The 25,796-nt window shown below is 39.6% G+C and overlaps 1 protein-coding gene and 1 long non-coding RNA gene across 4 annotated transcripts in view; one reads left to right on the top strand and one right to left on the bottom strand.

Annotated features, from left to right (window-relative positions):
• Window positions 1-24,626, bottom strand: part of ACSS3 (acyl-CoA synthetase short chain family member 3) — a 261,782-nt gene extending 237,156 nt beyond the window's left edge. For all 3 annotated transcript variants that reach the window (XM_072655479.1, XM_072655482.1, XM_072655481.1), the window contains exon 1: window positions 24,097-24,626. In XM_072655479.1, the coding sequence (XP_072511580.1) occupies window positions 24,097-24,425 (329 nt within the window). In that variant the 5' untranslated portion in view covers window positions 24,426-24,626. The remainder of the gene's footprint in view (window positions 1-24,096) is intronic.
• A 41-nt stretch (window positions 24,627-24,667) lies between these two features.
• Window positions 24,668-25,478, top strand: LOC140534435 (uncharacterized). The gene is made up of 2 exons (XR_011977297.1): window positions 24,668-24,743; window positions 24,839-25,478. It is a non-coding gene; the product is annotated as an uncharacterized lncRNA (long non-coding RNA).
• The last annotated feature ends 318 nt before the right edge of the window (window positions 25,479-25,796 follow it).

Below are 25,796 nucleotides of genomic sequence, written 5' to 3'. Positions count from 1 at the left end.
ACCTACCCCCATCACCTGTGGGAGGAGGGACTTGTGCGGCCGCTGGAGATCCTGTCCCTGAAGCCTGCTCGGATCTTTTCCTCTCGGTGCAGCGGCCGCTGCAGGGCTGCCCTCTGCTCCCAGTCCCGGCACCCAGTCTGCAGCGCGAAGGACCCCCCGCGAGAGGTTTGCAGGTCTCTCCAGAACAGAAATCTCCCTCACTCCAATATTCCGTGGTCTCTGGGTGCAGAATTCACCGTGAGTTGCTCCCCTGTAGCCGATCTGTGGGTTGTGGGTTCGGATCTATGTGTATGTGCATCTTTCTACTCTGCCATCTTGGCTCCGCCCCCCCATCAAGATTTTTTTAAAAAAGACATGTTCAACTGTATTACTCACTTAAATATTAATTTTAGTGAGAAAATTGTACTATTAAGAAAAATATTTTAATTTATTTTATCATTTAAGTGTTTGTGTGTTTTATAATGTGTATTATGCATTTGCATAGTAATACTTGTATAAACTTTAAAAATAAATATACATTTAACGAGGAAAAAAATTGTTCTTACATGCAACTGGGAAATAAGACATACAGGCAATGGGATATAGAAATCTATCTTGCCCTACAAGAAAATAGAGGAGATGGGGATAAGAGAAAGTGGGATGTGATAAAACGGAGAGCAGGATGGGGGAAGGGGTAATCAAAATACACGGTGTCTTGAGGTGGGTGGAAGGGAGAGGTAAGGAGAAACTTTGGAACTCAAAATCTTGTGGAAATGAATGTTGAAAGCTAAAAATTAACTAATCAATTAAGAAAAGAATATATAGTCTTTTTTAAAGACTTAGTTCAAGTGCCTCTTTGCAGCTAGGTGGCTCACTAGCTAGACCACTGAGCCTGCAATCAGGAATATCTAAGTTCAAATCCATCCTCAAACATTTACTAGTTATGCGTCCCTGGGCAAGTCACTTAACCTCTGTTGCCTCAGTCTCTCCAACTATAAAATGGGAATAATAATAGTATCTATTCTGAAGGATTCTTTTGAGAATTAAATCAGAAAACATTTGTGAAAGCACTTAGCACAGTACTTGATGCAGAAAAGGTGCTTAATGGTTGCTTGTTTCCTTTTTTCAACAGAGGTCTTTCTCACCCCACCCTACCACCACCACTTGCTCATTCTTTTTCTCTTTAAGACTACCTTCAACTGTCCATCAAGCAGCTAGGTGGCTAGAGCTCTTGGACCACAGTCAAAAAGACCTGAGTTCAAACCAGGTGTGAGATACTCGATGACTGTAACTCTGGACAGGTCATTTAATCTGTGTCTGTCTCTGTTTTCCCAACTATAAAATGGTAATCCCAATAGCATCGCTTTCCCAAGTTTGGGATGAAGATCAAAGGAAATATTTGTAAATGTTCACAGCACAGCTCCTGACACTGAGTAAGCCCTTGAAAAGATTTCCTTCTATCAGCAGAAAGAGTGCAGAAAACCACCACCAAAGTGATAAACAAACGTGTTCAGGGAGAGAGAGCCATTAGAGTTTTGGGTGGTTAGCAAGTGGGCACAATAAGATAAAATAAATTTGAGAGATTATCTTTAGCAATTTTTAGCCCATGAATCTCAGGGGCAATGGAAAACTGTCTATAAAGGTTGATTGTCCTTATATGATTATTGAGGGGAAGCATATTATGGTGAATAAGGAGTAGGACTTGAGGCCAAGAAGATCTGGGTTCAAATCCTTCTTCTGACTCTTTCTATTTTATGACCATGAACAAGTCATTCAATTCACTAAACTGCAGGCTAGTCACTAACCCTATTGGCTTTGGTGAAGGGAGATTCCACACATGGAATTTTCTACACTGATGAAACCACAGGTCCAGGATACACATACACTCACATGCGCACGCACGCGCGCGCACACACACACACACACGTTTTCAGAGAAAAAGACAAGAGCTTTCTCCTTCTCTCCTCATCTTTAAATTTTCAAAAACAATTTATTTTCTAGTACATAGCATGTCTTTAATATTGTGCCTATCTCCTTCCCTATCCACAATACACAAAGAAAGTGAAGAATGTATGCTACAAATTAAAACGTTCACTCTTTCATGCACAGTGCTGTTCTACATAATCTTTTTTTAGCACCTAAAACACAAGAACAAATAGTGTGCCCTCCACTTACTGGGCAAAAGGGAAAGACAAATGTGTCCTGCTAAAGAAATCACAATGAAACAGGTCCTATGGGGCTTGTTTATAAACCTGCAGTCCTTGCAACTGCAAAAGGGAATGAGAACTACATGGTGTTGTTGCAGTATCTTTTAATCCAACTCAGGCTGCCTGACTCCTATCCCCTTTATAACTAAACTAAGAGTTAAGGCAGCCGTAATTACAAATTAATTTCTAAATCCTCATTTACAAAATTGAAAGTCAAGTTTTTTTAGTTTGGGGAAGAAGGAGATAGAATACCTGGGGGGCAGAGAGGAAGGGACCAGGAAAAGGCTCTTTGAATTAAGTTATTAAAGCAATAAAAGAACCTTCCAGTCATTATCTCTCTGTTATCACCTTGACTGGGCCATAAGGTTGAGAAGTCTGGGATAAACCAAATTAAAAGTCAACAACTGAACAGTAATGTCAATAAGGACAAAATTAAATACCTCTAATTTGAACAAAATGACTTTGTTTCATTCACCTTGGTGAAATCTCTTTCTACAATATAAGACTTAGACTATGAAGTCATGAATGAACTGAAGTACTGTTTCTGGAAATAATTAGCTTTGGAAAGATAAGGAGGCATTGTGCTAGGCAAGACCCTAGAGCCTGGGACGCCTGACTTTGAGGATGCAATGATATATGCTATGTGATGAAATACATATATGTATTACATGATGTTTTGCTTACCGATGTTGCCATGAAAGTTACGCTTTACTTTATTGAACAATGTTTAGTTTATTGCTGAATAAATCGAGTTCATTAATACTATGCGATGAGACCCTTAAAATCATTCACAGCAGCAGCCCTCAGGTGTGCTGCCATGACTGGCTTTACAACCAGTCACAGAATCCACATAAATTCTTAAAGGAAAATATCCACCATAGGTAACGTTAATTTCCTGTATAATGTTTTAATTTTTAATTTTTGATACCTTGTTTTACATTTTCCTTATTCCTAAACAAATCCCTTCATGTTCCCCTACTCAAATGCCCATGCTATATAATAATAAAGCATTAAAGAGAGAAAAAACATTTCAGTGAAACTAACCAACACATCAACTGTATCTTATACTATTTTAAAATATTACTTTAAAGAGAAGATGCATAGAAATTTTTAAGTGATTTCTAATATTCACATAATTGGGAACCATATTAATGGAAATCTAGAAATTACATTGAAATAAACTTATCTAGAGAAAGGGCACCATGGAAGAGGGTAGAAGATCATTCTTAGTCAGAAAAATCTGGGTTCAAATTCTGTCTTGGATTGTGGATGTGTCACCCAAAGCAAGCTAGCCTCTTGGGGCTCCCAGCTACCTTTCAGACTCTGAGTTGCAGACATATAGTGGCAGCTAGGTGGTGCAGTGGATAGAGGACTAGTGCGTGAGTCAGGAGGACCTGAGTTCAAATCTCACCTCAGGCACTTGACCCTCACTAGCTGTGTGACCTTGGGCAAGTCACTTAATCCCAACTGCCTCATCCTGGGTCATCTCCAGTCACCCTGATGAATATCTGGGCACTGGATTCAAATGGCTCTGGTGAGCTACGTAGCCCTCCCTCACTCAAAACAAAGTCAAGTGCACATCATGTCATCATTTCTCTAATGGCATGGTCTTCTTCAGCAATGAAAGATGAACACACACACATGCAGACATATGCTGTTCTTATTCGATCAACAAAATTTCAACACTAGACTTTCCCTAAGCTAATGAAATCACAAGTCCAAGCCAAAAGTCAAAAACGGAAATACAAACCTCTCAGATGTTCACAACATAAAGTTGAATGTAAAATTGTATAATTTAAAGGTTATTGGGATTGATACCTCCACCAGGTGTTGTCAAACATTCAGTTAATGAGTCATGGCATCACCCAATAACAGGGTGCTGAGGGAAGGAAATCTCCAAAATTTCTGTCAAAGAGCTATCAGTGGCTCTTGCCCTTGACTGGCTGCTTGTAGGTGGAGTGACTTTTATCTCTAAGTTTAAGGGCTGGTATAAATAATTCCAATTAGACCAATACCTCCAAGCAGAAGTGTACTGGATTTTTTTTTTTAAACAACCAATAATTCTACAAAGCAGAATTCACTTTTAAGTATACCTTATTCACATTTTCTTAATCACTTTCTTAAGTCTAAACAATCAACAAAACAATAGCTCAAGCCCTGATTTGTAGAGTTTGTCAATTGATTTCTAAGGTATAAGTGCTCACTCCAACTGGAAATGAGCTATCTCTTGCACACTCCTGCGTCTAAGCCTCATCCTACCTGGGGAAACTCCTCCCCTTCATCGGGATGCCCATTATGTTTCCTAATCAATCTAGTTTTCATGTATAATTAAAATAAATGTTTAATAACATAAATGAAAGCCTAAGGAAACAAAACAAACAATGAGGGCCAGTATAAATCCTCATTCACCTGTTAATCCAACAAGCTTTTATCACCCTGGCTAGCTAAGGCACCTCATTCTATACAATCCCTGGTGAGCACAGTTGGCACATCAGGAGATTCACCTGTCCCTTTCTTGCAGAAATCAAGAAAGATTCTAGGAATCACTTGGCCTTATCACTAACATACTGTTTGGAATAGCTAGTGGTGCCTCTCTGATCACTTCTGAGGCTTCTTTACACACTGGCCTGTCCATGGAATTCACTACCTATACTTTGATTTGGCTCATGCCCCAAAAGATCCTAAACACACAATTAAAGTCTTAGCACAGACAATACACTAAAGGTCACAAAAGAAATCACTGCCACTTCCTGTCCTCTTCTCAAAATTCCCATTGACCCTTTGTCCTATACCCACCTTTGGCTACAAACTAGCAATTATGCACATACTGTTAGAACTCAATGTAGAACTGGTTTATTTTATTATAATAATTATCTGGTAACTGGAAAGACGGAAACTTACCCTTATTATAACCAAAAAGGTCTTTCTAGGCAAATTAATACTATAAATAAAATTATAAAATAATTGCTTAAATTGCACAAGAAAATGCATTTTCAAGAACGCCAACAATTTTGATCAAATCAAACAACAGATGTAACAGATGTAAAACACCATGCAAACCCTAAAGCACTATATACATGCTAGCGATTATATTAGACGTATACACTTACTTCATGTGTTTGATTATTTAAATGAGTAGTAATCAATAACTTAATGGATTTATTTAAATGAGTAGCAATCAATAACTTGATCAATATGTCCAATGAGTTGTATGCTAATTACAAGTATTTTTTGATCTGCCTCTAACTCCTCTCAGTTACCCAAAGGAGTCATCTTTAACTTTTCCAGTTTCTTCTTGACACAAATTCAATCATAATATGATTTAGAATTGAAATAAACTTTAGAGATTATCGTTGAAGCCCTAGGTTTTATAATGGAAGAAACTGAAACCCAAAGAAGTGACATTCCCAAGGTCACATAAACTGCCCTGAGCTGAGAATTGAACACAGATCTCTTAACTATAAACAAAATGTTCTTTCCACTGCACCAGGTAATTATCAAGTCCTATGATTCTGACCTCCATTTGTCCCTTCTTTCTATGCCAAGTACAAGGCCCCTAGATCAAGACCTCACCCTAGACTATCAGTCTCTTAATTCATCTCTCTGACACTAATGTCTTCCCCTTCTCAATCCATCTTTCAATGTAATCTTCCTAATGCACAGCTATGATCAATCATTTCATTTAAAAACCTTCAGAAGCTTTACCCACTGAATAAAGTATAAACTCATTACTTTATGTCATAAAAGAAGATTCAAGATATGTGTCCTTATAGCTTTCCTGAGTCTAAATGGGGCTTCTAGGTACTCAGAATATGTCCAGTACTTAATTCAAAGGTGAAGAAACGCTCTGGTTCGGAGTAAAGGCAACCAGTTTGGGCCTGAGACAAGACCCTTTCAGGCTTGATCCTTGCACTAGAGACCCTACTCTAAGTCACAAATGCTTCACAAATCTAATGGAAGTCTTGGAGAGGCATCCTAGCTGCGGCCAAGTCTCCCTTCTGACACAAGTAAGTTATTTACCTAGGGGAAGTCCCTTAACTTTTCAGTACCTTGGACAACTAAAACCAAGTTGGAATACTCTAGGTCTTATACCAGAAGTTCCTGAATGGGAACTCCCTAAAGGGATGAAGTCATAAATCGAGTTTAAAAAAAATAAAATCCCCAATCCATACAGAGTAACCCCCTTAGAATTAGGGACATTCCTAGTAACAATGGAATCACCTGTATCATCTCTACTACTTGAGGATATCTAGATACAGCCAATTTCTATTTCCATGTATCCTTCTATCAAAAACATGGCAGCAAAGAAAAAACAGGTACATTCCATGGTATCAGGCCACAGGAATTCTTGAGACCAAGACACCTTATCATTCCACATTCTCCCTAATCTGGTTCCAACTACTTTTAAGCCTCATCTCATTCTACTCTCTTTTAAGAACTTTATATTCCAAACAAGACTACGGTGTATCTCCAGTTCTCATGTAGCCTTCATCCTACATTCCTGAAGGGATTCTCCACCCATCTATGCTGAAGCCCCTTCCTCACTTCAAGGCCCATCCAACACCGTGCCCCCTCCTTTAGGAAATCTTCTACAATACCCAGCAGAAAATGATTTTCTCTTCACAAATTTCTCATTGCACTTTTTCTGGACCTCTCCTTGACATTTTTTTTACATTCTATCCAGTATTATAATTGCTTCTACATGTCTTATCCTCCTTATTTGACTATAAACCCTACTGAGGGCAGAGACCCTCTCCCTTCCTCCCTCCTGCCTCTGTCTCTCTCTCTGCGTCACTCTCTCTCTGTCTCTGTCTCTCTTTCTGTATGTGTATGTGTATGTGTGTGTATGTGTGTACGTGTGTGTGTGTGTGAGATCCCTGTTTCCTCAGGGCCTATCACAAAACATTCCAACATTTTTTTGTCTAGATATGTGATTTTACTGGTGCAGAGAATTCCCATTTTAGAGGCAGCTAGGCGATACAGTGGTTAAATATCTGACATAGATTCAAAAAGACAAAAGTAAGAATTCTCCCTTAGCTACTCACTATGTTACCTTTGTTAACCTCTCAGTCTGTTTTCTCATCTGTAAAATGGAGACAACAGCCCCTACCTCATAGAGTTATTGGGAAGGATCAAATGAAATAATGTATCTACAGTATTTTGCAAACCTTAAAGCACTATATAGTGCTCTTGTCATTATTGAGACAATTCCCTCCTTTGGGCACTAAGATTTTAATTTATCCATAGCCAGAATGTATTAGAGACAGGACCTGATCTCATGTCTTCCTGGCAACCAAACAGCCCAACCGTTAGCCATTGTACTATGCTACCATCACTTCTGAGACCTGCACACAGAATATACTTAATATGTTTTTTAGATGAATTAAATTGGAGAATGCTAAGAATCTTTATTAAGCTTTAAGTCTACTTTCTGTTACTGTGCTATATTGAAATGGATAAGATTTGTCTCTACTTAAAGCTGGCCTTTCCTCTAATTCATTCAAATTAGTGAGATTTTACTGTAACTCATGCTGTGGATATGAAGTGTCAGAATTTTCCCACCACAGCTCTGTTGACTTTTCTAGTAGCTCCATTCTCCTTCCCCTTCCGAAAACATTCTTCAGTTTTATCTCCCAAAGGTTCTACTATAAGTGTCATTCAAAAATCTTCAGTCTATTTTTTCCTTTTAAAATAAAAATAAAATAAAAACAATTTGGGGGAGCAAATAGTGAAAAAAATGTTTAAAGTTTTGTATTATACAAACATACATATATAATTTTTATACATATTTATACTATATATGTGGAGAGTGAGAGTGTGTGAGAGCGGGGTCGGGTAGGAAGGTATCACACACAAACTTGAGGGGATTCTGAATTTTGGTTTCTTTCCTCTTCACACTATCCATATCCAGGATGTTTTTCACCTAGCTTTACAGTTGCTATCTCCCTTTTCTTAAAAAGTTCAATACCTTTTTATGGGATTCTTCTTGGCTATTTCATTAATCAACTTCCTCAAATCCCATGACTGCTTCTCCATTCTAACTCAGCCACACACAGAAATAGTCACTCCTTAAACTTGACCATCGCTGCCAAACTATTACACCTCCACCATCTTGAACTCTGAAACAATTTTCTCTGATCACAAACTCTTGTTCTTTATTCCTTGGTAGGAATTGCCCTCCCTCCTTATCATAAGCTCTTTTCCCTTCAATCCTATTTATTTCCTGAGTCCATCACCAGTGCTTTTCATTTCACTTTCCTCCCTTCATGGTCCTAAACCTAAAGGAAATCAGTTCAGTGAAACACTATCCTATACCCTTGAAAGCCTTACCTTTCCAACATTCACGTGGGGCCAACCCACCACTCTGGGTAACAGCCATGATTCAGCTGCTTTACTTATTCTTACTCACAGGTGGTTGCTGGATGAGGTTGGAGGAAATCAGGCAACTGGATTCCCTACCAATTCTTGTTTCCCCTGGGCCTTTACTACTACACAATTCTTTTCTGTTTCCCTGATGGACTAGCAAACTGCTTTCTGCAGCTGTTCCAGATCAAGTAGCTCTCAAACCCTCCTCCAACTCCATATGGCTGTCTCTCAGCAGATGACCTCACTTCCCACTTGGTTGAGAAAACTGAGGTCATCTGTTTTTAATTCCCTCATCTCCCCTTCTCTACCCGCCTCTAGACTGCTATCTATCTATCATTTTGCTCTTCTGTTCCAACTAGAAAGAAGATGGGGCAGAGCTTCTCTTTGGGAAGGCTAACCTCTCTACTTATTTTTTGTTATAATCCCAGCCCCTCCCTATCTCTTCCTGGAGCTTGCTCTGTGGCTCACTCCTGGTCTCTCTGAATTTTCAATATCCATTTAATGGCTTCTTCTAAGCTATTTCTGAGAAATGGGTTGCTAATGGCAGGCACACTCTTTAGCCATACCGCATATGTGATGAACCTAATTTCAAAAGCAATAATTTCAGAAAAATATGAACCAAATTCAAGTAAAAATGGGGTTCCCCTATCTACGTTATGAAGCTCAATGACAATCAATTGACAAATTCAGTAAGCCAGGAGCGCCCTCTAAGCTTATACTTTTAACTAATGTTTTGGATTGGGTTGTTTTTTTCCCCTAGAGGGCAAACAATAAGTCATTTAGATTCAGTCATGTATATTCCATTTTCCTTAAATGTGGGGATTTCTTGATTCTTACACACACACACACACACACACACACACACACACACACACGAATTTGTTCACAAGCCTACGCTAGTGAAATTTTCACTACATTTTTTTCTTTTTTCTTACTCCCTGTATTTTCTGCTTTAAGAAGATAAGTTTCACCCTCTATTCTCCCCACCCAAAAAAGAAATAGTGACAGAGAGAAACAGAAAATGTGAAGCATCTCCATATAACCTCAAAATATAATTTTCTCAGTCTGCAGATTTAGCCTACCAATGCATATGGACTTTTACCAGGTCTTTTGTTTCCTATACTAAGAAATTAATGTTTTCAATTACTGGAGTTTACTACTTAGCTAAATGGCTTGTAGTTATAGTCTCCTATTCCCCATTCCTAGCATTGAAGTATTTCCAGCTGTTGTAATTGTACTCTCTTATTCTCCATTCTTAGTCTTAAAGCATTTCCAGCTGTTGTTTCACTTTTATTTTTATTTTTAAAAAAACTGCATCTCCCTCTCTGTCTCAGGCTGGATGTGCAGGGACTGCCCAGCTACTCATCCCTCTGTCCTTCTCTAATCAGCAGGGATGCTTTGACTTGCTCTTTTTTTCCCATCCAGACCTATTGCCCTTCCTTAAACAGTGGTGACTCACTATATTAATACCAAACACCTGATCAGCCTAGCCCCTTGCAGCTCAGAACCACCATGCTTGAGAAATCCAGCAGCCTCAGCCTCTCAGGCAGCAAGGATGACAAGCCTATACCACCACTCTTGGCTATTTTCTCACTTTCAACTACTAAAGCTCAAAAGCTTTATGACCTCATGGTTTATTTTTAGAGGTCATATGAAGACCCAGGGAGTGGGTCCCCATTTCATAACTCATCCCTTTCCTGTTATATTAATTTCCATTGCCTGTACTCTGCACAACATTTACAAGGACAAATTTAACACTCTTAAGATAACTATTTCCATATCTGTATGATATAGATAAAAGGATTTTGCTTCCCTTTTCAGTTTATCTTCATAATACCATACATTAAGTTTTAAAATTCATGAATACTATTATGCAGATTCATTACCCTCCTACTTATTACTTCCTTAAATGTCACTTCACTCTGGAAGGCAATGCTCACACATCATCCTTACTTACAAAATGAAAAATTAAGAAAAGATCAAATACATCTAACCATAGTATATTCTCTCACTGCTACCTGGAAAAAAATAGTTGTTGCATAAGTGGAGGGGAGAGAAGGTTGCTTCTCAGGAGGTGGCAAAAAGAGCTTGACTCCACTCCCCTCACATACCACCTGGGAAGTGAGAGATCACAGGCTATCAAGTTTCCCATTGTTCATTGATTGCAAGGTTTTCCAGGCAATTCACTGATGCCTACATAACTAACACTACTGTTCAGCCCTGCTCTCATTTGTGTGATACCCCAAAGATTCAGATTCAGCAGATTTTTTAGACCAGGAAAACAATCTGTAGACTTTCTGAACACCAACTAAAGCCCAGCTCTGTAGTCTTTCATGGGGAGAATATCTGAAGAGACTGTATTTTCAAGTGGGATTCTATAATAATAAAAAATAACAAGATAAGCCATTCTATCATAAAGCACTAACTATGTGCCAGGTACTGTGCCGATTATATTGGAGATACTGGAGGAAATGGTTCCCCTCAGGAAACTTATATTCTGAGAGGGAAAGAAAATGCAAGAATGGGAGCTAGGAAAAGAAGTGGGAGTTTTGGAGCAGAGCAAGACTGCAGATGAGAAGGCAGAGATGTCCACTGAGTAATTAAGTGAGTAATAGTAGCAGTAGTTAATTATTATTATTATGTATAGTATTTATATATACATGTATACATACATATATACATACCATGTACACACATACATACATGTATAATTTGAGGATTTCAAAGCTCCTTATATGCATTATGTTCTTTGATCCTCATGTCAGCCATATGACGCAGGACTATTATTAATCCCATTTTACAAATGAAGAAACTGGAGCTTAGAGATGTGAAGTAACTTGGCCAGGGTCACACAGTGTCTAAGGCAGGATGGAACCCAGTTCTTTAGACTTCCTAGAGTCCAGTGCTCTATCTATTCTGCCAGGTTATACACCTCATCAAAATCTGAACTGTATACTAGAGTAAAGGTGAACACCATCAAAGGGCAAATCCTTTGGTAAAGGTAGCGTTGGATAGGGGAGAAAGCAATGACTGGGGTGGGAGGTAATTTTTTCTTTGGTCTTGGGCCCTTCTGGTAGTCTGGGGAGGCCTTTAGACCCCTTCTTAGAATAATCTTTTTAAATGCATCAAACAAATTACAAAGGACACTAGTTATACTGAAATACAGTCGGGATAATTTATTATTATTGTTTTTTTGTCATCCATTTTTAAATTTTCAGTTCCAAATTCTCCTTCCTTCCCTCCAGTCCACTGAGAAGACAAGGAATATATTCATTTATATATGAATGGTCATGTAAAACATTTCCACACTAGCTATGTTGCAAAAAATAAAAGTGAAGAATGATATACTTCAATGAATACTCAAGAGTTCCTCAGTTCTCTCTCTAGAGAAGGATAGTATTTTTCATCATAATTCCTTTGAAATTGTCTTGGACCATTGGTCTTGATCAGAGTAGCTAAGACTTTCACAGTTAACAGAAGCTTTAAAACAAACTCATGGACATCCTCCCCTCCCCAGGACTTGGTCTCAAATTCTACCTCTGGCACTTATTACCTGAGTGACTTTGGCCAAATTATTTAACCTTTCTTGTCCTTCATTTCCTAATCTTATAAAATAAGGGGACTGGAACAAATGATCCCTTAGGTCCCTTCTAGCACTAGATCTGTGATCATGTGGTCCTCTGTATGTTTAAAGTATCCACGAAAAAATAATATATGGCACAGTGGATAACGTCCTGGGTCTGGAGGTAGGAAAACTCATTGTTGTGAGTTTAAATCTGAGCTTAGATTCTTACTGTGTAATCCTGGGCAAATCACTTAATCCTGTTTGCCCAGTTTTCTAATCTGTAAAATGAGCAAACAACTCCAGTATCTTCCGAAAGGATTTCAAATGGAGTCATAAAGAATTGGGCACAACTGAAAATTATGAAATCAAAAAACCTATCAGACTTTAAATGTTTCAGAAGCCAAACCTTTCATTTTCAAGGCACATCCTCTTCTTAACAACATAACTTTACTGTCAATAGAGTTACTAGACACTGCAGAAATCATCAGGGCCCAAAATGAATGAAGGCCTCAAGTTTCACAACAGACTTTCTGTGGCCAAGCATTTGTTTGTCAAAGAGCCAAAGTTCACCAAAGAAAGAAAGATCTCCCCATTTATAGAACTGCCAAAATGCATTTCAGAAAGCACAAAACAAACCACTTAATATGTGCCTACTGCATAAATAGGACTCGGCCTCTTCTTAAGGGAGGTACAAAACTTGAATAATGCAATAACCTTAGGAGTTTCCATTGTATAATCATAAGATAAGACACTCATGTAACACTTATTTTGAGACCTACCTGATCTACTTATCCATATTATTGTGCTTTATGCCTATGTGAGGCCTAAAGGGGAAGGTAAGATTGCCAAGGTAAGATGAAGGAGTTGGGCAACTGGGAATGTGATTGCTAAAGAGACTTAAGGAAGGCAATTTAGATGTGGGCAACAGTATGAACTAAGGATGTGGGTATGAGGGAGTTCTCTGTAGACTATGTATTTAGGAGAAATATGAAAATAAGTATGAAAGGAGAGGTTAAAATTGTAGGGTGGGAGTTCTTAAGCTTTTGTGTGTCATGGACTTAGACAGTCTAGTGAAGCCTAGGGATCCCTTCTCAGAATGATGTTTTAAAATGCAAAGAAACAAGGTAGGATGGAAATATTCATATGGAAATGCACTTCTCAAAATACTTTCTAAAAAAGCCCAAGTTTACAGACCTCATGTTAAGAACCTTTGTGGAGGATCCTGAATGATCTTAGGTATTACTCAAACAGCAATAATCATCTACTAAAGGTATCTAAGTAGGGAAATGTCAGGCTCCTATCCATGTACATGGAACCCTTGACACAATGTCCCAGGGTTTAGCTTTTTACAGATGAAGTTCAGGTTTGAAGGTTTCTCAACAACTATTTGGCTCATTTTGCCCTAACTCAGAGAAGCCCAAGGAATATCAGAATTAAGCTGTTTTCTAGGTATCCATGGAGGGTGGTGTGGGGAATGCTTACTTTAGACCTCTATTTTATTTAGACCCCTACTTTATTTCCAATTAGCATTATTCAGTTGAGTCTGATTCCATAAGGATGACTAGTATTATTGTACTTGTTCTCCTGATACACAGTTAGCCAGTCTAGTGAATTCACTTGCTTAACTAATGCCTGATGAATACATGACCAAGAAAAGTGTGGTGGAGGTGACTCAATGGCATGGAAAATCCTCCAGCTATTTTGGATTATACCTCTACCCTGGTTACTCCTTTGCTAGGGAATGGTCCTATGGCACTTGGTCAACACGTCTTTGAGTACTTGAGCAATGAGTGATCCTGCCTGTGAATCTATTCCTGGATCTATTGCCCAACACAGGGCCAATGAAAGATTATCAGCTCTGCCCATATTTGGAAATCCTCTACCAGCTAATCTATCACAAGCATGAGCTGAAGGTTTTCCTGGAAGTTCAAGATATGTCTATCTGTCCAATGAGATTATGTATTTTACTTTGCTTCTTCTGTGTCATCTGAATATCAACTACTATAAAACTAAGACTGCAAAAAAAAGGGGCATCTCATATACAAGGAAGATTTGAGGTCCATTTTTTTTACAGAGGGCCATGGGCCCTTTAATAAAGTACTAATGACTCAGAGCTCTGCCTGAGTTTCTTTTATTGTAGGTTGTACAACTGTGGACCACATAGTTGGGGAAGGACCCTGCAAGCATCAGGGTGAGAGCAAGCATTCAGACATAGACAAGTTTATTAAAGACATGGAAATAACAGGGGGGGAAACACTAAGATCCAAGTCCAGTCAACAAGGCAAAACTTATTTCCCCCCTTCTGATGAGAACCTTGTCCTTCCCGCACCCCCACACACAGACACATGGAAACTTCAATTACAAACCCCAGAAAACTCCCAGCACACACTAGCCAATTCCCTCCTTCCTGCATTTCTACTGTCCAGTGGGTAATCCTACTAGCTCCATTCTTCCTTTCCTCCTTCTGGCATTCTCTCTTGATTCACATCCCTAACAATTTCTGGTTATAATCTCGGCAGCACTTTCCATGTCATTTCTTGCAGTTCCTCCTTCACTAATAAATTTTTCAGTCTCCAGGTTGCAGCAGATTCATACCCTATTTCACCTCCCACCCTATCCCTCAAGGCACTAGTTTGTGCCATCCATAGCCACTATATCCAGAGGCTCCCTTCTTGTTCTGACTCCAATTCTGCCAGCAACCCCTGTACCTGACATTTTTTAATGCACCTGCATCCTAAGGTTTTTTCTTGCCTCCCATGTAAAGAAGGACAAAGGAATTCCTGACTTCCCTTCACAGCTGCATGTATTCTTTCAGAGTTTCTTTCCACATATATACCCACTATAGAAAATGGCAAAGGATTCTGGTGGCAGTATGAAGGAGGGTTTGGAGGGCAGGGAAAACAGGGGAAAAAGAGAAGTTAAGAAGCTACTCCAATAGCTCAGACAGTAGATGCTAATGAGACAGTGCAGTGGATGTGGAGAGGACAAATGCTTGTTTTATGCTTTTTCTTTGTTTACAGATTGGATCTCCCATTCTCACCAAACATGAAAGTAGGGCAGCAACTTCCTAGCCCAAGCTCATCTCTAATCAGTGCACAAGTTTTAAATAGTTCCATTTCTGAGCTGGAGTCCATCTTGTTAGAGAGAGAAGGTGAAGTTATGAGAAGGAATAAGATTTCAGAAAGGGAGGATATACTCTTGGGGGACATCCACACAGAGGGGTTGAAAAGAAAGTAAAGGACAAAGAGAAGGAACGGCTAAAGAGGTTGGAAAATTGTGTGGTATATTTGAAGTCAACGTATCACAGGTTTAAAAGAAGTTAAAAGAGACACTATGAAAAAAACCAATAGAGTTTCTGTTTAAGAGGTTATTGGTCAAAAGTGGGGCCACAATGGCAGAGAAAAGACAGGGACTCACCTGAGCTTCCACCAAATACCTCCAAATATCGATAAATATCTCAAAACAACCTTTTGCTACCTAGAATACACAAAAGGACAGAGTAGAACAATTTTCTAGCCCAAGATAACTTAGGACATCAGGAAAGGTCTCTTTCTAGGATGAGTGGAATACAGTCCAGCTCCAGCCCTGCCAGCAAACCAAGAGGAGGCTTTGGAAGCAACTGAATCAGTGGTAGCAGTGGCAGTTTCAGACCTCTCAGCCCACAGAGGGTAAGGGAGTTAGACAACTGGTCAGAAGAATATTACAGGGGTCCCTTTGCTGGAACTGGGAGCAGGACTCTGTTGCATGGCCTATACCTGGATCTGGGTCACAAACCTGGGTCTCAGTTGCAGCACAAGGAGGAGCACTAGCACACCAGAGCTTGCAGCCCCAGAGGAGCTAAGTCAAAGTTCCAGGGTGGAAGAGAGTGTTTGTGGCTGCTCATAGACCAAAGCACAGTACAGAAGGGTAGTAAGCACACCTCTCCCTAGATCATAACACCTTAGAAGAGTCAAAAACTTACAAGTCTCCACAATTACCTCTGAAAACAGCTACACAAAAAACCTGAAGTATGGGATGATGTCCCTTCCATTCCAGAAGCAAAGACCCACTTTATCACAGAGTTAAAAGTCATGAATTAGTCTGAAAAATGAATAAATAGAAGAAAAATATTTGACTATAAGTTACTGTGGTGACAGGGAAGATCAAAATGCATACTCAGAAGAAAGCTACAAAGTCAATACTCTTACATCCAAAGCCTCAAAATAAAATATGAATTGACCCAAGACTGGGGAAGAACTCAAAAAGGGTTTTAAAAACCAAGTAAGAGAGATAGAGGAAAAACCAGGGAGAGAAAATGATTCAAGAAAACCATGAAAAAAGTATCAACAGTTTGGTAAAGGAGCCACACACACACACAAAAAAAAAATGCTGAAGAAAACAGCACCTTAAAAACCAAAATAGGCCAAATGGTAGAAGCACACAATGTAATGAGAGAAGAATGCCTTGAAAAGCAGAATTGGTCAAGTGCAAACAGAGGCACAATATCTCACTGAAGAAAATAATTCCTTAAAAATTAGAATTGGGCAAATGGGAGCTAATGACTTTAGGAGCCATAAAGAAAGAATCAAATAAAATCAAAAGAATGAAAAAAATAGAAGACAATGTGAAATATCTCATTTAAAAAAATGACTGGACAATAGATCCAGGAGAGATCATTTAAGAATCATTGGACTACTTGAAAACCGTCATGAAAAAAAGAGCATAGACATCCTCTTTCAGAAAATTATCAAGAAAAATTTCCCTGATATTCTAGAACATTATCAATCCTGCAAGTTTTTCAGGAAAACAGTGGAAAGAAGGGCCGGCCTGGCAACTAAATGAGATAAAATTTTAAAAGATCAAGATGTTTTTTAATTAAGACCTAAACATGTTTGTAGGGAGATGACACAGATCCAAGCACAGAAGCCAATAGCAAGAGAAAGAGTGAATTGTGAAGAAAAAGAACAGACTATAAGAAATGGGATCAGATGAACAAGTCCAGAGACCACCCTTGGCAAGGAGTTAGGACGCATCTTCAGCCTCAAAAGTGAAGGAGGATAGACTGGGTGTTGCTGCTGTTCAGCTACTAGGAATTCAGATGGAAATATCAATGCTCAATGTTGTTATTGGGGTAGCTAGGTGGTGCAGTGGATGAGTGCACTGGATTTGAGGCAGAAGACCTGAGTTTAAATCTGACATCAGACACTCACTGTGCAACCCTGGGCAAGTCACTTAACCCCTCTGCCTCAGTTTCCTCATCTGTCAAAGAAGCTGAAGAAGGAAATGGCAAACCACTCCAGTATCCTTGCCAAGAAAATCCCAAACAGGGTCAAAAGGAGTCAGACATGACTGACATGACTGAAACAACAGGAAAAAAAAAAAGACAGACTGAGGAGATTAAGGAATTGCTTTATCAGGTTGCTACAGAGACCATCACCATGAATAATGCCGTTCTAAAGAAGATTGATAGACTGGAAAGACCATTAGCATTCAAGTTATTGAGAGGGCTGGTGGAAATGATTTGATAGTAGATGGTTGCCATTATCCACAGTTCGCATCCATTTCTCAGATTTTAAGGATTATTAAGAAAACATTTATTGATCATTTCTCAGTCATCACCATGCCATGATGCCTGTACTACAGCCTCCTTACACCTCTTCCCCAGAAATCAAGCTCCCATTCCTGTGACCCTGGACTTGAGACTGGTAAGCATTTACCTCATCTTTCTCAGACTCAGACCTACCAGGTTATCTTCATGTCATGCCCTATGCCATCACTCCATTTTTTTTTCTAACTCTAGCCTGACAATTAAAAAACATCAAATGCAAACACTTCTCCCTGGTCATCACTCTCTATGTCTATTAGAATGTAAGTTATGTGAAGGACTATGTAGCACAACCCGGTGCTGAACACACAGTAATCACAATGTATCTTCCTTCCTTCTTTCTCTCTTTACTTTCCTTATTTTTTCTTCTCATCCTTTCTTTCCTCTTTCCCTCCCTTCTTCATTCCTTTTTCATTTCTTTCCCTCCCTTCCTTATTTTCCTCATTCCTTCCTTCGCTGATAGGCACTGGGAACACAAAGGCAAAAAAAAAAAAAAATCATTGCTCTTAAGGAACATATTAAATTCTATTCAAGGAAACAATATGTCCAAAAACAAAAATATTAAAAATAAATACCTGATAATTTTTTGAAGGTAGAGGACCTAGTAGGAGTGAGAGAGAAATCAGGAAAGGTCTCACTCAGGAGATGGTGTTTGAGTTGAACTTTGAAGAAAGTGGGGAATCTAAGAGGTAGAGACGAGTAAAGAGAACATCCCCAATATGGGGGCCAGGCCATACAAAAATATAGAGATTGAAGGTGGAATTTCACCTCCAAGGAAGATCAAGCAGGTAGATTCACTAGAACAAAAGGACATAAGGGCAAGTAATGCATATGTATGAAAAGGGTAGTTGAGGTCTTGTTGTAGGAGGCTCCAAAGGTCAAATAGAGGATTTTGCGTTTGATCCTAGATACAATAAGAAGCCACTGGAATTTAGCCAGCAGGGTCGATGTTGGTGTGCATTTCTTGGGTCATCAATAAGCCATGAATTGAGGGCAAAATGTTCATGCTTATTTCTTCTGTACTGAGTGGAGTGCTGAGAAAACACTTATTAAGTGCCTAACATGTACCAGGCACTGGGCTAAGGACTGGAAATACAATGAAAGACCAAACCAATATACTAAAACATTCCTTATTGTTCAATGACCAGAGTTATAGAGTAATCATCAGATAAAAGATGGAAATTTTCCCATCTGTTTCATTAAGTGTACACTCAGGACATCATACCATCTACTCCAAACTGTCCTAAGTCATGTTTTTGTGCCATGGATCCCTTTGCCAGTTCAGTGGACCTCACAATGGCATAATATTTTTAAGTGTATAAAATAAAATACACAGCAGCACAATGGAAACCATTCATAATGAAATTTTGTTATCAAAATTAAAAAAAAATTTAAAACTAGCCATTTTAGAAAACCCCCCCTCTCTGTCTATTTAGTTGATGAATACCTGCCATAAGTTCAGGTTAAAAAAAATCATGTTCATAAGTGCTCCTTACAGATCATCAAAACAAACATTTATAAGTGGTAACCATGGCAGATCAAGAATTTGCCCGCTTTAGGCATACCATTCACCATGATGCATACTACCAACACAGAGACCCATTGACTTCCTTACCTAATTTTGCCTGGAGTCCCCTTCCTCTTCTTAATAAGGCTCCTTTGCTTTCAGTAAAGGACATGGGGAGACCCTTCTTACTCAGATTTATAGAAGAGGTCTCAATCATAGCCCTAATTTCCTTACACTTGGATTCCTACTATAGAATGACTCTAGGTTCCTGACTCTGGGTTGCACCCAACCTCTACTCCACCTTAACATACCTTTTTCCCCAGACAAAAATACTACTTTATAGGACACTGCCTGCTACATAGCAAACACTTAAAACTAGAAGAACCAGGTATATCAATTGATGTAATTTTTTAAAAATAATTTTACCTTGAAATAAAATTTCTCACCCTACTATCCCTATTTTCTTGGCCTTATGGATAAGACAAAATGGTGCCATGTCAATTGATTAATAATCCCTCCTAAGTATTCTGGCCTTTCTATTAATAAACACTTATTGTTATTAGTGTTATTAGCCCCAGTTTCCTTATTAATAAAAGTGTTGAACAAGGAAAAAAAAAAAGCCTACTTTCACTGCCATGCTCAATGGCCTTTCCTGGCTACTGCTCTAGCTATGGTATAAAGTCCAACACTTTCTCTGGACAGTAATGGCCTTCGGTAGGGTCTGCTGACATGTCCCTACTATGATTTATTTCCCAGTGTCTCTCCTGTTCTTTCTTGACCCCTTCTGATTATGTATATAAGGATACGATTTTGCTTCTTAGAATTTTACAGCTGCAAGTGTTATCCTTTCTCACTTTGAAGAATGTAAATGAATTAATACTGCTTGTCATAGAAAATATTTGCACATACATATTTATATGTAGCTATATGAATACATGTATTCATACATATAAGCCTCCTGGCTTCCTCCCAGTCCCAGAGAAAACCCCACTTCCTATAGAAAGCCTTTTCCAAACCCTCTTAAATCTTATCTTTCCTCTGTTTACCATTTCTTATTCATGCTGGCTAGAGTTTGTACATCATTATTTGCATGTTGTCATCCCCATAAGATTGGGAGTTCCCATCTTTTGTCTTTCTTTGTATCCCCACAACTTGGCACAGGATTCATACATAGTAGGTACTTTAAACATGCTTACTAACTCATATACAGTTACCTAGGGCTTGTTAGAACCTTTCTGTCCTAGAAGTATATTTTCCCTTCTTATGCAATCTGAATTAGTTTTATATGGGGAATTCAAATGAGGGGTGGAGGAGAAGCAGAGAGAAATATAAATGCCTCTATAAGGCTTCTAATACCACCCTTGAGAATGGAACCTCATAAAACCTTTTTTTACTGACTGGAGCTTACAATGGTAATGTACTTCTATGACTTCTTATAAAACATCTATACAATTTTCAGCATAATATATGAAAAAATATGGAATATTATAGGTAGAAAAGACCTTAGAGAACAGCTAACTGATGAGTAAGCAATCTCTACTATGTGCTGAGTACTGAAGATGCAAAAACAAAAAATCTAACAGTTCTTACCCCCAAGGAGTTTCCATTCTATTAGTGGAGAGGTACCTGACTGAACCCTCTCATTCCACAAATGAGTTCAATAAGTCCCAGAGAGAGAAAATACTTTGCCTAAGGTTTTATTTATGTAATGATGTCTTAGTTTTTATGTGCATCCAAGGTAAAAGAAACTTTATGGATAATTCCAGTCCAAACCTAATCCTTCCCCCTTTCCTCCCCTACCCCTACTTCATTAATAAGGGAACTGAGGCCCAGAGAAGTCACTTACCAAGATAACTCACCAAATAGATGATAAACTCTAGGAAAATAGCTTTGTGTTCTTCATAATGCTACACACAGTCTACAATGAGGTCAATATTTGGTAGTATTTTTTTTTTCTTTTAAGTCTTAAATGTTTCATCACTCTCTAAAGATCTGCATTTACTTGGGGAATTTCTAGTAATTAGCTTTTGGACAACATTATTACAGATTAAATTATTAGCTCAAATCTGTAAGATGGGAGGAGAGGATCTTCAAAATTAATCTATCTCAGAGGTATCAATCTCAACCTCAAAACACTTCCAAATACAGTCACAACCAGATTAAAATGTAACTGGGAAATACTTAACAAAATAAATAAAAATCAATATAACATAGATAAAGTTAGCTTGTGGTTTAAGTCACTATCCAGCCCATAGGCATCTTTCAGTAGGGTTTGTTGTTCAGCCATTTTTTTTTTCAGTCCAACTCTTCATGATCGCATTTGGGGTTTTTTTGGCAAAGATATTGGAGTGGTTTGCAATTCCTTCTCTAGCTCATTTAATAGATAAGGAAACTGAGGAAAACAAGGTTAAATGACTTGCCCAGGGTCATACAGCTAGTCTAGCACATGTCTGAGGCCAGATTTGAAACAAGGAAGATAAATGTTCCTGACTCTAGGCCCCTTGCTCTATCCATTTTGGCACCTAGCTACCCCAAGGTTTAGTTGACTTCCCCAGCCACTCCATTCTATTTGAGCTCAGTACCACTGGCATATCTCAAAGGAAAAGCCTACAAAATCTAGAGAGAAAGAACAACAAATAATTAATGGTGCTATGCCTGGACAAGTGAGCTGGTTAGGACACTCAGTTCAAGAAGCCGCATTAACACACCAGGGATTGCAAGACTGATTTCAATTTCTGGGGCAAACAGTCTGAATGATGGATTATTGGTGTCTAATTCCTGAGTGGAAAAGCCACATATTACTGCTTTGTGATCAAAGGGCTTACTAGCAGTGCTAAATGTCCCTTGTTATATTGAAGTTAGAAAAGTAATGACCTTATGGTTTTCTCCACAAAACTCTCTAGAGTCATTTAGCCCATGGGCCTTTGATTCAACAATATATCAACAGATATCTCCATATTGTGGGGTTTTCCCCAAGCTTGCTGCTAGATTTGGGGGTTTGGGGTTTTTGTTTTGTTTTGTTTCCAGATTGCAACTAGAGATTCAGGACTCAGCTCTAGTATCTTTACCTATAACCAACGACTCCAATCAGCTTTACCTGGTCAATCTCCAATCTGGTTTCTGATTCTAAAATGCACTGTCCTAAATCTGCCAATTGTACCTACTCACCATAAACATTCTTAAAAAAAAAAAATCAGGATGAGCTCCTCTCCCATATGGGGAGATGGGAAGTCACCAGTCATCATGCATATACAGGCATGAAATAGTCAACTGATTGGTGAAACCTAAAATTAATTGGGAACATATCTTTTAGTATCAATGAACTCAATAAATATATATTCTCAAAGGGATGGCATCTTCCAACCCCTATCCCAACCTAAACCAAGTTTCTTGGTACAAATACAGGCTGTCCCCAAAGTCTTTGTACAGTTTTCAGCTATTCAAGGGCAGTGTGTATTTGAGGAAGAATTAAGACCCAGGTCTTCCAGGATCAAAACCCAAATCTCTGTTGACTTAACTACCTAGTGGAAAATAGCACTAATATTTTTGGAACACCATGTATGTGTATATTCTGGAAGCAATACTTTATGCCAGTTTTTTACCTTAGTGTTCTCCACATCACATCAAAACAAAATTGGGAAATCAACTGTAAGTACAGCCAAACCTCTTTTCGGCATTTGTTTTTCAGAATGACAACTTGGCATCGTGGCTAGAGGCTGGGTCTTGGGGTCGGGAAGACCTAGGTTCAACTTCTCAACCATCCTCCAAACTGTGCTCCACATTAGGGGCAAATGGCAATCAGTATTGGCGAAGAGGCTTTCCACTCTGGTGAAGTCACAGGTCTACATTCCTTTGTACAAATATGTGTGTATAAGAAAACCTAATGACAAAATCCTGGGCAATAAGGAAGACATAAATGACATCAAATGACTCATCCAGAAATGGCAAAATGCATTTATAATAATACTTTAAAAAAAAATATAGCATCAGGTCCCTTTTACTTAAAAGAGAGAAAATCTTGTCACTCATGAGCATTGAGAAAATGTCAGCAGCTTGATTTTAAGAAAGAAAAGTAGTTTATTAGGTCACTGTTTAAGAACTCTCAGCTGTGTCTCTGGAGACAGAGCTCAGGAGGTCCCTGTTTCTGGGTGTGTTCTGCAGGCAGGACCAGGCCTCAGTTTCCTCACTTGTAAAATAAGAGGGCTCATGATCCCTTAAAGCTCTCAAATTTTGTGAAACTCAATCAGGAGTTCTTAAACGTTTTTGTGTCTTGGATACCTCTGGCAGTCAGAACCCCATGGATCTTTTCTTAGACTGTTTTTAAATGCATAAAAATAAAAGGATTACAAAGTAGTTGTGAGTGAATGAACTCGTTTTCACGTATATTTACACTCATTTATAAACATACACAGACATATCACACACACGAAGAAATAAATTGCTTTTTTCCAGCTTAAGACCCTGTTTCCCAAACAGGGTGACTGGGAGTGGAGGTGACTGGATTGACAATGACCTAAAAGGGTTCAGGAGGATTTGGGGCCAGGAAAACTCAAGTTTGAAGCATGTCCCCATCTCTTCAGTCATTTTAGGTCACTGAGAGTATGTGCTGTGCTACTAGCCAGCCTTTTTTATGATACATTTTCAGAGGCTCCTGAATTCAGATCTGGAAGGCACTTCAGGGGCCAGCTAGGTCAAACCCTCTGATTTTACATATAAGGAAACTGAGGTCCAGAGATTGGCCCCTGATCTAACCCATTGTTAGCATCAGAGCCAGGATGTGAACTCAGTTCTAACACTAGGGCCAGGGCTTTACTCTGCGCTTGACTTGCCCCAGCTGGGCCAGCTTGATTCCGCGACTCGGGGACCAGTTCATCTGGTAGTCACTCACCAATTTGTGGCTGGTGGGTGGCTGTTCTCCAGCGTTTTGGTCCAGGGCTTGTACCAGCTGATCTGCTCGGCGGCTTTCCCCCAGAACCTCTCGGGGTCGGACACCGAGGCCGCGAAGTGTGTCTTATACTCGCCGGCCCCGCCACTGGTGCCGCTGCCCGACGACAGGGAGCGGCGTCCCCCACCGAAGCCGCCGCTGCCCCGGGGTGCGGGGGCCAAGTAAGCCCTGCGCGCTGGAGCAGCTCCCCGAGAGGCAGCCGAGCCCTGCAGGGGAGCCCCGAGACCCCCAGCGCCCGTGACCTTGCGACACTGCAGCCAGGAGGGCTTCATGCCTGCCCCGCGCCCCCACGTCAAAGTCTGAAGTCTGGGGAAGTAGGGAGAGAACGGGGTGGCTAACGGTTAGAGCAGTTGCCCGGGTTCACTCGGGCCCCTTTAAGGCGTCCACTGCTGTCCGGGGGCGGGAGGGGGCAAAACCGCTACTCAGCGCTTTCTACTTTGTGGAACCCGGGAGACTGACAAATTCCCAAAGTTGAGTGGTTTGTTTTGTTGGGGCGTCGCGGGGGAGGGGTGGGGGGGGCGGGGAGCGTGGCAGGCTGGATTCTGAAGTTGGTGAGAAAAGCTGAGCTGGATCCAAAGAGGACTAAACAGGTTTGGGGGGTTTTTTTTGGCTTTTAAAAAAATGGTAATTTTCTAGATACATTTGTATCGTTCATTAGTAACATTGTCGCCTTTTGTATTTCTAGTCTCTTGTGCATTCAGCCTCTCAGCTCCCCCACCTTGGAAGTGAATCCATCCCTGCAACAAAACAGTTAACTGAAAATAAATGGATACAGTGACCTGCGTATGCAACATTCTGCCCGCTGGAAACGCAGGAGATGAATGTTAAAATCTGACCCAAAGCCTCAAAAGACATTTAGAACTACTTTCTTCCTGCAGATTCCCCAGATTTGGAAAGGGAAGCAAGTAATATAAAACTTCCCCAGTTGTACAAGGCAGAGACCTTTTGTCCATAAATCCAATTATCGGCAAAGAAAATTTGTTTAAGCGGAGGAAGGGGTCGACTACCACGGGAGTCTGCCTTGACTCTCCCCCTCTGGTGAGCCCCAACTTTATTTAACCAATTCGAACCAAACCAAGTTTCCCAAGTAAATCCGGCTTCGCAGAGCCTATTTCTCCAGGTTTTCTCAACTGCTGAGCAGGAAGGAGGGGGCAAAAACAATTTGTAAAAAATACTGGGAAGAGCCTTGGAGAAAATGGGCGGGGCTTCAAGGAAGGTAATACTATCTGTGAGGAGACCTTACCTATGGACTGCTCCCCACTGCAACAGATGCTTAGTTTCAGTTTGTGTAGCCTCTAGCATAAAGCAGAGAATTTTTGTCTGGAGTCACTTAAAACTTGTTGCTTTGTCTAGGTGTGGATTATCTCTTAGGTCCCTTCAATCTCTAAATTCCAAGATCTTCTCCTGAGCCTCCTTCCCGATCCTCGTTCTCCAAACATATGGTTAGAGGAAGCAATAACACTTAAGTTTGTTTATAATGAATGACTTAAATGAAACTCCTGTTGTAATGAGTTGTAGGGAGACGAGCAGAGACTAGCCTTTATGATTCTGAATGTATGATTTTTCTTAAGTTCATTATTGTTCTATTAATGAATTAAGCATTTTCTAATCACCAATTATGTGCCCATACCCACTGGACTAGT

Source organism: Notamacropus eugenii, chromosome 3 (genome assembly GCF_028372415.1).
Source record: "Notamacropus eugenii isolate mMacEug1 chromosome 3, mMacEug1.pri_v2, whole genome shotgun sequence".
Lineage (NCBI taxonomy): Eukaryota > Metazoa > Chordata > Mammalia > Diprotodontia > Macropodidae > Notamacropus > Notamacropus eugenii.
Note: the sequence above shows the minus strand (reverse complement) of the source record. Positions and strands in the feature narration are given on the sequence as shown.